The 13,854-nt window shown below is 42.5% G+C and overlaps 1 protein-coding gene across 1 annotated transcript in view; it reads right to left on the bottom strand.

Annotated features, from left to right (window-relative positions):
• Nucleotides 1-13,854, bottom strand: part of grin3a (glutamate receptor, ionotropic, N-methyl-D-aspartate 3A) — a 153,139-nt gene that overhangs the window by 74,597 nt on the left and 64,688 nt on the right. Inside the window, exon 3 of the mRNA XM_078394990.1 lies at nucleotides 11,932-12,979. Coding sequence (XP_078251116.1) covers nucleotides 11,932-12,979 — 1,048 coding nt within the window. The remainder of the gene's footprint in view (nucleotides 1-11,931; nucleotides 12,980-13,854) is intronic.

The raw sequence follows: 13,854 nt of genomic DNA, 5'->3' as shown, positions 1-13,854 counted from the left end.
CCATGAGTGTCTTCTTACCTTTACAATTCCTCAACTCTATCCACAGTGACTCTACATCATCAGTCACAAAGTCACCCCTCGCAAGGGACTGAATTCCATCCCTCATCAACAGAGCTACCCCACCTCCTCTGCCCACCTGCCTGTCCTTTGTATAGGACGTATAACCCTGAATATTCAGTTCCCAGTCCCGATCGTCCTGCAGCCACGTCTCTGTAATCCCCACAATGTCATATCTACCACCCTCTAACTGAGCCTCAAACTTGTCCACTTTACTTCTTATACTTTGCGCATTCATATATAATACTTTTAATCCTTTACTCATCTCATCTTTCACATCTATTCCTATTACACTTGGCCTTACTCTCCTATCCCTTCGGGAGCTTTCTGTCTCGTTAATTCTGGGGTCTTTCTTAACTTTTCCTATACCCTCTTTCCCTTTAACTCCATCCTTGTCTATCCCATTTGACACACTCCCCCCACTATTTAGTTTAAACCCACCCGTGTAGCAGTGGCAAACCTGCCTGCCAGAATGCTGGTCCCCTGCCTGCTGAGGTGCAACCCATCCCTTTTGTACAATTCACCCTTACCCCAAAACAGATCCCAGTGGTCTAACAATCTATATCTCTGCCCCCTGCACTAACTCCTCAGCAACACATTCAGATCCCCTATCTCCCTGTTCCTGCCCTCACCAGCACGAGAAACTGGAAGCAAACCAGAGATAACCACCCTGGAGGTCCTGTTTTTCAGCCTTCTTCCGTGCTCTCTAAAGTCACCCTGCAGAATATCTTTCCTCTACTTCCCAATGTCGTTTGTGCCGACATGCATTACCACTTCCGGCTGCTCACCTTCACCCTTGAGGATGCTCTGCACTCAGTCCGTGACGTCCTGGATCCTGGCACCAGGGAGGCCACACACCATCCTTGAATTCCGCTTGTTGCCGCAGAAACTCCTGTCTGTACCTCTCACGATGGAGTCCCCTACTACCACGGCTTTACCTAATGTCAGTTTCTTCGGCTTTGCCTCAGTGCCACATTTTGCCTCGCAGACTTGTCCGCCGCTCAGACTGGCAGTGTCTTCTGTCCCAAAAGCTGCCAAGAGGGTGAACCTGTTATCAAGAGGTACAACCCCTGGCGTCTCTTGTACTCCAAGCTTCCTTCCCTTCCTCACATTCACCCACCTTCTCTCTTCCTGTACCTTCGGTGTAACAATCTCACTGAAGATCTTGTCCAGGAATGTCTCGTTTTCTCAGATGATCCTGAGGTCATCCAGTTGGCTCTTCAGTTCCCCAACACGGTCCTTCAGGAGCTGAACCCGGACACACTTTCCACATTTGTAGCAACCAGAGGCACCAGCGGTGTCCCTGACCTCCCACATCCTGTAAACATCACACTGACTCAGCTTACCTGTCATTTCTGTACAACGTCTCACCCTCTCCAACTTTTGGCGTAGTCTCCTCCCTCAGCCTCCTGGCCACAGACTCGCACTTTTCTCACAAGGCACTTCTCCCCTGCTCCCCTGGAGCAAGCCTTGCTTATGTTAGCTGTTAAATTGACTAATTAGCTAACTTACCAATCACCTCCCAAGGCATTTATCCTCAACAAGGCCGCTCCGCTGCAGCTGCACTTCTTTATCTGTCCCTTAATCAATTACTTTAGGGCTAATCTGTAAATTACTCGAACCTGGGCCTTTCGAAGGTATCACAAAATGCTGGAGTAACTCAGCAGGTCAGGCAGCATCTCAGGAGAGAAGGAATCGGTGACGTTATGGGTCGAGACCCTTCTTCAGACTGAAGAAGGGTCTCGACTCGTAACGTCACCCATTCCTTCTCTCCTGAGATGCTGCCTGACCTGCTGAGTTACTCCAGTATTTTGTGATACCTTCGATTTGTACCAGCATCTGCAGTTATTTTCTTCACGAACCTGGGCCTTTGGCGGTCTTTTAAAATCTTCTTTCCCTTCTGACTCACCTACTTTCAGCCAATACTCGCTCCCGCTGTTTTGTGGCTGCTGCTTCTCTCCGACCTTCACGGATTAGCCTTCCTGACTGACTAGTGAGCTACCATCCTTCAATTACTGTATTTTCTGAGGAAATTACCCTCCTTTTTATCGGAGGATTTGCTGTATTTTTTGTCACATATTCTGTTTTTTCTCAAATTTAGATAGATTTTATTTACAAAAAATATATATATATTGTACCAGTGACTACTTGCTATAAAAAAAATCTGTTCTTTCTGTATAGATGCCTACAAGTTACTGGCTGAGAGTGTTATAAATGGATGGCCTGATAAATTGCTGTATACAGCAATTATACATTGTCTGTGATTTATCCCTCAGAATTTTGGTGCAATTTTTAATCTTTTTTTTCTCGGCTAAACATTTTAAATAAACTGTCGGCAATTAAAATTCTCTATGTCCATAGATTCAGAGAAGATAGAAATTTGCTCTGGATCACATTCTGTAAATGTGAAAAACAGTAACAAATGTGTGTCAATCTACTCTTCTGAAATCCAATCTCATTCATCAAAACCAATCTCAGGCATCAAAACCAAATATTAAGTATTGTAAAACCAAAATATTATATATGTCAATGTGAAAATCAACCAAAAGTATGAAAGCATGCATTTTCTGAGCAGTTGACTGCACACAATATAATATATTTGGCTGATTTGTGTGCAGAGCAGGAAACATTGACATGATAACCATTACAATGCTGCCACTTTATTCACTGTGGCAAATCTTTCATACTTACCATGAAGTAAATCACCTCAAACTTAAAAGTAGAAGTTTCCAGTTCTCTGTGCCCTGTGCAAAATGGATTCTTATCTAAAAAAGATGGCTCAATGCACGACACGTCATCTCCGGAATCAAACGTCACGACAGAAACATCTGAACAAATATTTCTGCTAATACTCCAACAGGGTACTGATTGCTGCATTGTCAAATAGGTTGTCTTGCAGATAAAACATTAAATTAAGCCCCCAGGTGAATATAAATGATTCTTTTGAAGAACAAAGCTTGGTGCCTTGGTCAATATTTATCTGCCTACTAATATAATTTAAAACAATATATCTGATCTTCAGCATATTTCTGTGGATGGGGGCTTTGTCTCTTTTTTAACTTTTAATTTTCCTACATTGCAACAGTATTCACTCTTTCGAAGAACTGCATTGGATGGAATGCAGTTTTGGACACCGTGACAGATACTATGTTAATGGAGTTTTCTTTTTCAAGTTCAAGTTCAAGTTTATTGTCATATGCACAAGTACAGTGGGTTACAGGTACCATGAAAAATCTTGCTTGCAGCAGCATCATAGGCAGATAGACTCGGACATATAAAAACACATTATACATAAATTACCAATCAAATTATAAAATAAAGAAGAATGTGCAAATAAAAACAAGATGTTAGTGCAAAAGCATAATTTTAAAAAGTGTCAAGAGTGAAGAGTATTTAATGGAATATCAAAGAGTAATTTGCCACATTAATTGATAGCCCCTAGAGGCAAGAGATTCAACAATCCAGAGGGCTGCGAAGTGCTAAAATGGAAAATGGAATGTTATTCCTCGAGCTTTCTTTGGAACAGTTTTGGAGACCAAAGGCAGAGATAGCAATATGGGAGTAGGATAGAGAATTAATATAACAGGCAACTGGAACCTAATGGTCACCTTTAAAGACTTAGCAGAGAACTGTGCAATCCATCCTCATTGGGCTTCTCCAATACAGAGGAGTCCATATGGTAAGCACTGAATAGATACGCCACTTTGGAAGAGGTATAAGTAAATTGCTGCTTTGCCTGGAAGGTGTATTTTGTTCCTAGATGGTGGAAAGAGATGAAGTAAAAAAACAAAGGTAGGTGCCATAAGAGGGTGAGTGGATCTTAATGAAGATGGACAAAGAGTCATAGAGGGAATAGTCCCATCGGATTGCTGAATCTAGTTTACTAATAAGCGTTTGGAATCCAGCTAATTTCTTTACAGATTTTGATGTTGAATTAACTTTTGGACTGCTTGGTTCTGGATTTGAATTCATAATAAATTTATTTTTTGCCAAAATTTGTGTGGATTCTGTTCTTCACTTGCACTAGGTCCAAATCAGATACAACTTCTGGATCAATTAGTTCACCCTTTAGATTTGATTTATCTCTCACAAAGATCATTTCACCAAGATGAGCATAGATGTTGTCACCAATTTCAACTAATATCCCTTGATTGTGCACATGGCAATTCTGACTCCTTCCTCCCTCACGTGATGTAGACTCAACTTGTTGGTTGGGCTAAGAATGTGAATTAATTTGTTTTGCTTGAAATTGCCATCTTTTTGATGAGTGTTTTAACAATATTTTTAACTCAGCTGCTCCTACACAACTCTAGACACCAAGTATGTTTGAATTAGGCTCAAGTGTGTTCTCAATTACACTATCAACTCTACAGTTAGACACACTGTGGTCCTTTGCGAAGTGGCTCTACTGCTGCAAGAAATCAGTCAAGTAATGCTTCATGCTGGGTTTTCAACATCCCTGAAGCACTTGTGTCATTGGAGCGTTTAACTACATTGACTGATTGTTCAACTTCCCCATTTGAAGCCAGACTATACGAAATGGCGAGAACATGTACTGTGCCAATCTATTTCACAAAATTTGTGAACAGACCACATATATATATATATTTATCTCCTCTATTCCACAGTCTATAGCAGTTTCATTTCACTTCAATCTGCTTTGAGTAACTAATGATCAAATTGTTATGCTCTCATTGAAGGATGTGGGCCATGAGCATAACTGCAAAGTTGTTTTTAATGATTTGTTCTTACAGCTTTGTTACATTTGCTTTCCAATTCTTCCAGGTCACTGGCCAAATATGGGCAATAAATAAAGCACCCACTTACAATTAATTTTATTCCAACTATTCCTGTTTGCTTGGTGCAAAGCTTATCAAAATACTTTTTTTCTCTAAGCATCAGGCATTACTGCTCTTTTGTGTCACTTGACACACGTATCCTGAAGTGGTTTCAGTTCCTTGTCAGTACACTGGTCAAATTCAGTCCATCTTTTCACCATCTATTCAGAGAGCCTTTTTAACACCGGGTCTTTCAGGATTTCAGAAGCAGTCACTGGAAAATCTTGTGAGTGGACTTACCTGTTAATTCTACTCTCACTTTAAACCTCGGGGTTCTCTTCCTGTAACTGCAACAGTGCTCCAGCAAAGACTTTTGGTTTGGAATTCCTGCATCTGATGGTACTGTTGTATAACATCGGAAGGATTGTCCACTTTTAATACAAAATGCACCTGGTTAAGTATTGCTGATTTAGGATCGAAAGTCACAAATAGTGCAGTATGATTTTTTACTGATGCAAAAGGACTGTCCACTGTAGAATAGAGGCGATAAGATAGATATCTCTGTTCACACATTTTAGTCTGTTCACACATTTTATTAAATAGATTGGCACAGTACATGTCCACTAAAACATAATGGAATTTGTTGATTTAAAACATTATTCTAAGTGCAGCTTGAGAGTGCTGGAAGTGAAGGCAATCGGTGTCTTGTGCCCATGATAGATCACATGGCTTTACATGGGAACAACACCATAGCCTGATGCATCACCTACCAATTTCAACTTGTACATAATATTACAATGAACAGGGAGAACTTCACCTGTTAGTCTTTTCTTACATTCATCACATCTACTTTTCTGTTCCTGCTCAATGCCTATTACACATCCTATTTCAAAAAAGTGATGAAGTGGCGTCAACACCATCAAATGTCCACGCGAAAAGAATGTAATACCATCTCTAGGAACAATCTGAGGCGTGACAGGACTTTGTGCACTGATGCACTTTTGATATGCTCTTCCATTTCTATCACTGATTGTAGGCCATTGGAATCAACCTTCAAACCAAGGTTTACTCTTTGCAAAATAAAATGCTTTGCCTTGCTTCAACTTCACATTGCAGTTAAGTAAATCTCTGAATAGTTCCTTTGGTCAAACGTTTTTTCCTTCTGAGACCAATAAATCACCTTGGGTTGATAACAAATGATGCACTCCTTGCAAAATTGTACTCATTGTAGCCTGGAATATATTGGGTGAAGACTTGACTCAATAGACCAGCCTTGTATCTGAGTAGAGCCCTTTGTGCATGCTGATGGTCAGGTATCTTTGTCAACATTTAATTAAGTGAAGAGAGTGAGCGATCCAATTTTGCGAATAACTTTGAGATTGCGACTCGACAGACAAATCTTGTAAAGTGGTTAGTGATATAAAAGGAAATCAGAAGGGCAAAAAAGAGGGCAGGGGACAGCTGTGGCAGATAATATTAAGGGAAATCGAAGAGAATTTAGTACATAAGTATATGAAATGAAAAGGGTGACTAGAGAGAGAGAGGGGAGGGGGCGCACATTACAAAACCAAGGCGGACCTGTCTGTGTGGAACCGAAGGAGATGGGCAAGGTCATTAATAGTATTTCTCCTATGTGTTAACTGTGGAGAAAGATGTGAAGACTGGGGAACTTGGGGCAGTTAATGGAAGTGTCTTGAGCAGAGTCAATATATTAAGTAGGAGAGTCAATATATACAGTCAAAGATGTGCCGAACGTTTTAAGGCGAATGAAGGTGGATAAATCTCCCGGGGCACATCAGGTATATCTGAAGACACCGTGGGAAGCTAAAGAAGAAATTCAGAGTAGGCAATAGACAATAGACAATAGGTGCAGGAGTAAGCCATTCGGCCCTTTGAGCCAGCACCACCATTCAATGTGATCATGGCTGATCATTCTCAATCAGTACCCCGTTCCTGCGTTCTCCCCATACGCCCTGACTCCGCTATCCTTAAGAGCTCTATCTAGCTCTCTCTTTAATGCATTCAGAGACTTGGCCTCCACTGCCTTCTGAGGCAGTGAATTCCTCATCTCCATTCTAAATGGCCTACCCCTTATTCTTAAACTGTGGCCCCTGGTTCTGGACTCCCCCAACATTGGGAATATGTTTCCTGCCTCTAATGTGTCCAACCCCTTAATAATCCTATATGTTTCAATAAGATCCCCTCTCATTCTTCTAAATTCCAGTGTATACAAGCCTAGCCGCTCCAGTCTTTCAACATATGACAGTCCCGCCATTCCGGGAATTAACCTAGTAAACCTACGCTGCACGCCCTCAATAGCAGGAATATCCTTCCTCAAATTTGGAGACCAAAACTGCACACAGTACTCCAGGTGCGGTCTCACTAGGGCCCTGTACAACTGCAGAAGGGCCTCTTTGCTCCTATATCCTGGCTGAGACATAGGAATCATCATTTGATATTGGTGAGGTGCCGGAAGAATGGACGGTGGCTAATGTTGTGCCTTTATTTAAGAAGGGTTGCCAAGAAAAGCCTGGTAACTTTAGACCAGTGAGCCTAACATCTGTGGTAGGAAAGTTACTGGAGAGTATACTGAGGGATAAGATATATTTGCATTTGGATAGGCAAGGGGTGATTAGGGATAGCCAGCACAGTATTGTGCTTGAGAGATTGTGTCTCAATAAAATGATTGAGATTTTTGAGGAACTAAAAAGGTTGATGAGGGCAAAGCCATCGACGTTGTCTATATTCAGTAAGACATTTAATAAGGTTCTGCATGGTAAGAAGGTTAGATCCCACGAGAACCAGGGAGAGGTAGCTGACAGGATAGAGAATTGGCTTCATGGAAGGAAGCAGAGGGTGATGGTGGAAGGCTGTTTTTCAGACTGGACGCCTGTGACTAGTGGTGTGGCTCTAGGGAACAGTGCTGGCCACTTTGCTGCTTGTGGTTTATATGAACGGTTTGGATGAAAATGTACAAAGCATGATTAGCAAATTTACAGATGACACTAAAGTGGGTGGTGATGTAGATAGTGAAGAAGGTTATCACAAATTGCAGCAGGATCTTGATCAATGGGCAGGTGGCGTGAGGAATGGTTGATGAAGTTTAAAACTGATAAGAACAAGGTGTATATTGGGAAGTCAAATCAGGGCAGGACTTTCACAGTGAATGGCAAGGCTCTGGAGAGTGTTGTAGAGCAAAGGGATCTAGGAGTGAAGGTATATAGTTCTTCGAAACTTGTAACACAGGTAGATAGGGTGGCCAAGAAGGCCTTCGGCACATTGAACTTCATCAGTCAGAATACTGAGTATAGAGTATACTCAGTATACTGGTTACAGAGTGATCTTATTTAGGTGTACAAGATCATGAGGGGATTGAATAGGGTAAAAGCAGAGAGTCTTTTACCCAGAATAGGGGAATCAAGAACATAGGTTTAAGGTGAGGGGGGACAGAGGACATAGGTTTAAGGTGAGGGGGGACAGATTTAATAGGAACCTAAGGGGCAACCTTTTTACACAAAGGATAGTGGGTATTTGGAACAAACTGCCAGAGAAGGTAGTTGAGGCAGGTGCTATCACAATGTTCAAAAGCCACTTAGGTAGGTTTATAAGGATATGGGCCAAATGTATGCGAATGGAACGTGTAGATGGGGCTTGTTGATCAGTGTGGGCAAGTTGGGCCAAAGGGCCACACTGTATGACTCTATGATGCAATATCATTCTACATCGATGCTGCGTGTATGGTGACTTTGTTGTCCATGCACAATAGTTATTGACATGGCCTGGGCACAATAGCCTGTTTTCACAAGCATATATTTTGTCCTGGTTTGGCTGCAATAAACTAGCCTATCATCAGGTGTGATGTGAATTTGTGCTTTTTCCCCTACTGTACCAAAGGAGCTGCCTTTGAACAAATCCTAGCACAGTGTCAAGATCTGTCTTGAACACTACACGAAACTAACCTCAACCATGATCTATGGACTGTCATCTGTTGCACTAGGTTTTTTTTGCACTAGGAGTGGGGTTATTAATGTATTGAATTTTTGTTTTATTATCTAGGTGTATTGGTGATACAGGTCTCCTGTGCTGCTGCTGCTGGTGTCTTTGTTCTATAGTTGGTATGTAGAACAATTAAACATTCTTAACTCTCTTGACGCCTGACTCCTGATCTTTAGTGCTGAAAACAAGCCAATTTAGATTTAAGTCCTTCACATTAAAATTGGGTAGTTTTCATAGCTTGGTCTGCTTGCTTTCTGCTTTGTTGCATTATTCTCTCCATTTGCCCTGGTGTAGGTTTCAGTTTGCTGGTGCTAAATAGTGGAAGTATTAATTCATCTTTCAATGAAATGGTTGTTAATCGACACCTCGAAAAGCTGTTTGCTTCAGTTACTGCTTGCTGCATAGGTAGTGCACAATCACAGATCAACATTGAACTTTGAAACTGCAGGTGTTGCTTTCTTAGCCTTGGTTCAGCAGACTAACTTTCAGACCTTTCTTTTGCCAACTGAAGCACTTGACAAAACTCAACTGACAAGGCTGTAGTGAATGATGCAAAGACCACATGTTACCATTCAGTCTCCAAGACATGAACTTTCACATGATTCCCTGGCAAGAGACTGTTGATACTCCAGCTTTTTCTAACCTGCTTGAATGCATTTTTTTAATCAATATGTTAATTTATAAACTATTTTGACTGTCAAATATGGTGTTCAACATTGTTGACTGAATTTGTCTATCTACCAGTGCACATACTTCCATTATTGCAATGAGAGTTTTGTTTTAATGAAATAATGTCCTCACTAATTGTCTCGTTCTGCGTCTAGCTCCTTGTCCCAAATGTATCGTGTCATTTCTTCCCAACAGCTTCTGCACAACTTTGCTGAACAAGACCATCCTCTGCTTTGTGTGGGACAAAAGGACTCAGCGTGCCTTTGCTTAGGTGTTTTTTGAGAAGGAATGGGTGACGTTTCGGGTCGAGACCCTTCTTCAGACTGATGTCAGGGGGGCGGGACAAAGGAAGGATATAGGTGGAGACAGGAAGATAGAGGGAGATCTGGGAAGGAGGAGGGGAAGGGAGGGACAGAGGAACTATCTAAAGTTGGAGAAGTCGATGTTCATATTAGTGCACTTCAACTCCCCCTCCCATTCCCAGTCTGACCTTTCTGTCATGGGCCTCCTCCAGTGCCATAGTGAGGCCCATCGGAAATTGGAGGAACAGCACCTCATATTTTGCCTGGGCAGTTTGCAGCCCAGTGGTATGAACATCGACTTCTCCAACTTTAGATAGTTCCTCTGTCCCTCCCTTCCCCTCCTCCTTCCCAGATCTCCCTCTATCTTCCTGTCTCCACCTATATCCTTCCTTTGTCCCGCCCCCCTGACATCAGTCTGAAGAAGGGTCTCGACTCGAAACGTCACCCATTCCTTCTCTCCCGAGATGCTGCCTGACCTGCTGAGTTACTCCAGTATTTTGTGAATAAATCAATTTGTACCAGCATCTGCAGTTATCTTCTTATATGATCAAACATTTAGTTTAGTTTAGCTTAGAGATACAGTGTGTAAACAGGCCCTTCGGCCCACCGAGTCTGCACTGAGCAGTGATCCTACACACATTAGGGACAATTTACACTTTAACCAAGCCAATTAACCTACAAACCTATACATCTTTGGAGCGTGGGAGGAAACCGAAGATCTTGGAGAAAACCCACGCGGTTACGGGGAGAACGTACAAACTCTGTACAGACAGCACCTGTTGGCGGGATCGAACCCGGGTGTCTGGCGCTGCAAGCTCTGTAAGGCAGGAACTCTAGCGCTGCACCACCGTGTCATCCCTGTACATTTGTCAAATGTACAGGCTTTAAGGAACAGTTTAAATGAGGAAAAAATACAAAGATTTAGGGAGGCAAAGATCTGGGAAGCTAAAGGTGCAACTGCCAATGGCAGAGCACTTGAATTCAGGGTTAATCGAGACATCAGATTTGGCAGAACGTGGTATCTCAAAAGGATTGTGGAGCAGGATGAGATAGAACGAGATAAGATCACGAGGGGCTGTGAAAATGCTTGATGAAAAATGTTCAAATTAAGGCATGTGATGAAAATCAAAGGAACTCAGCGGGTCAGACAGCATCTCTGGAGAAAAGGAATAGGTAACATTTCAGGTCGAAAGATATAGAGAGATGTAGAACACATTCCTTTATTAATGCATGAATATAAAAGAGGGGGAATGGATGATCTGTATTTTTATACTTTCTTTTATGACTTCTTATAGCCAATGAGGTATTATTGTAAGCATATGAAATGTGGGACACATGACATTCAATTTGTGCATATCAAGCTCCCACAAACCACGATACAATAATAATCAGATCATCTGGTGCTGGAAGGATATCTTGGTCTGAACACCAAAGATATCTCCCCTGAAATGGTGTTATAGATTTTTCTACCTTTCTGTCTGAGATGGTGCTTGGTTTCACATAACACCTTCAACATTCCTGAGACAGACAAGTCACTAAAATGACACATGAATCTCAAGCTTTTCACATGGAGTCAGGAATGCAACCCACTGACTCACAGCCAACAATGGAAAAACAATAGATAGACACAAAAATCTGGAGTAACTCAGCAGTTCAGACAGCACCTCTGGAGAAAATAAATAGATAACGTTTCGGGTCAAGACCCTTCCTCAAACTGAGCATCAGGGGAAAGAGAAACGAGAGATAGAGACGGTGATATAGAGAGATATAGAATATTGTAACTTTTTTGCATGTCTTTCATTCATGTTCTACATCTCTCTATATCTCTCAATAGACATTAGACAATAGACAATAGGTGCAGGAGGAGGCCATTCGGCCCTTCGAGCCAGCACCGCCATTCAATGTGATCATGGCTGATCATTCTCAATCAGTACCCCGTTCCTGCCTTCTCCCCATACCCCCTGACTCCGCTATCCTCAAGAGCTCTCTCGACCTGAAATGTCACCTATTCCTTTTCTCCAGAGATGCTGTCTGCCCGCTGAGTTCCTCCAGCTTTTTGTGTCTATCCTCGGTTTAGCAAACATCTGCAGTTCCTCCCTACATACATGGAAAAACAATAGTTCTCTTACCTTAGGGTCATGAATTCCTGAAAGCTCTTCGTACGTCTTCTCCCCTACCATTACGGCGGCAAGATTAGCCGTGTATGTCGATAAACAGAACAGGCAGAATATGGCCCAGAGGTTCATGAGAAACCTTCCTGTCCAACACTTGGGGGTTTTGATGGCTGCTGTCCTGCCAAACAAAATGGCATAGCAGACATTGAGGGCAGAGGAGAAGGAGAACACCTTGTTTCTATTTCTCCCTTTGGGAGTCATTCCGAAAGGACTCTTCCATTCGTAGAGCGTGAGGAATAATGCGGTGACGTGGAGAGCCACGAAGATCCCCAACCACATGGACCAATGCAGTGGCCACATGAAAGCTCCAATGGGGGCGGCCGTGTCTCTTGTTCTCACCAGGATGCCCAGACTGGTGGAGAAGAAAGGGCTGGTGAAGTCGATCACTTTGCTTCTGGCCGAGTTGATGCTGAAGGAGGTGACGGCCAAGTGTGCGGCTCTGCTGAGCAGATCTCCGACCAGCCCTGTCCAACGGCCATTCTTCCAGCCACCGTACTTCCCATCACCGACGATGTAAAGGTCAAAGTCAAAGTTCATGTCCTCCGCCAGTTTCTCCAGCAGGTCAATGCAGTAACCGTAGCAGCACTTCTTGTATTCTATAGGCACGGTGTCATTACCCGACTTTAAGTTCTCGAAGAGGCTCTTGAGGACGGCAGTGTCATTAGTGAGGGCATCGAGGCAGAGTTGGCCGGCTGGACAATGGCCATCTTCATCCACACTCCGCGTGAACACAAAAGGGTGTTCAATGAGTGTCACCACTCTCAAGTGCAGCCGGGCTGGATGCCCACTGCCGTTCTTTTGCTTCTGCATCTTGTTGGGCCAAATCCCATGGTCCATGATAACTTTCCCCTCATGCCATCTCCCGAGACGGGTCCACATGGGCTTGCCAACAGGATCAAGCTGTAGGTTCCAGATGTAGTAATGACTGTCTGAAGTGATAACAGATGGATCTGTTACTTTAATATAACCTGTTACACCATCGAAGCTTGTGTTTGCTAAAAATCTGAGGGCAGGAAGAAATAATATTTGGTTTAGTTTCTACTTCTTCTGAAAATAAGACTGCAAAATCTTCTGAATCAAATCACAAAATAAATTGAATAGACCTCCGTGACAAACTATTGCAGGATGAGTAATGTGAGTTGTTATTGAATCACACACATTTGAAAACTGACTACGTCAGGGAGCAAAATGAGAAATGCATTGTGGCAGATTAATAATTTTCATCAAGGTTTTATTGTAAACTTTGGTCCAAGAAATTTGAAAACCACCAAATAGAACTACAGCGTCAACACATTTTCTTAACTAATAAAGAAATACAATAATTACACAATTACACTATTTGGCAAAAGAAAGACAGGATTGTTGGGGAAGTGAAGTTAGGAGGTGTCGTCATCAATTGGTTTCCCACTTCTCTTCCTGCTCTTCCCTGCCTCATTTTCGCACAGTCCTTAGTTCCACATGTTAATATTGTGCATTTCACTCAGAGAAAGCACAGTGAGAATGTTGGATTGTCTTCCCTGGACAGTGTCTCCCCTTCTGCTACAGAATGTAGTGGAGGCCAATTCACTGGGTGAATTTAAAAAAGAGTTCGATAGAGCTCTAGGGGCTAGTGGAATCAAGGGATATGGGGAGAAGGCAGGCACAGGTTACTGATTGTGGATGATCAGCCATGATCACAATGAATGGCAGTGCTGGTTCGAAGGGCCAAATGGCCTCATCCTGCACCTATTTTCTATGTTTCTACTTCATTAATATTGCATTCTGACTATAATTAATGGCAATGTTTTAGGTACACCATCCAATGTCATAGTGGGATTGAGGTAAATTTCCTTAACTGACTTAATACTTCCTCCCAATAAGAAACCGCAGAACAGTCAA

This window comes from Rhinoraja longicauda, chromosome 3 (genome assembly GCF_053455715.1).
Source record: "Rhinoraja longicauda isolate Sanriku21f chromosome 3, sRhiLon1.1, whole genome shotgun sequence".
NCBI lineage: Eukaryota > Metazoa > Chordata > Chondrichthyes > Rajiformes > Arhynchobatidae > Rhinoraja > Rhinoraja longicauda.
The sequence above is the reverse complement of the archived record's forward strand: the minus strand, read 5'-3'. Positions and strand labels throughout refer to the sequence as shown.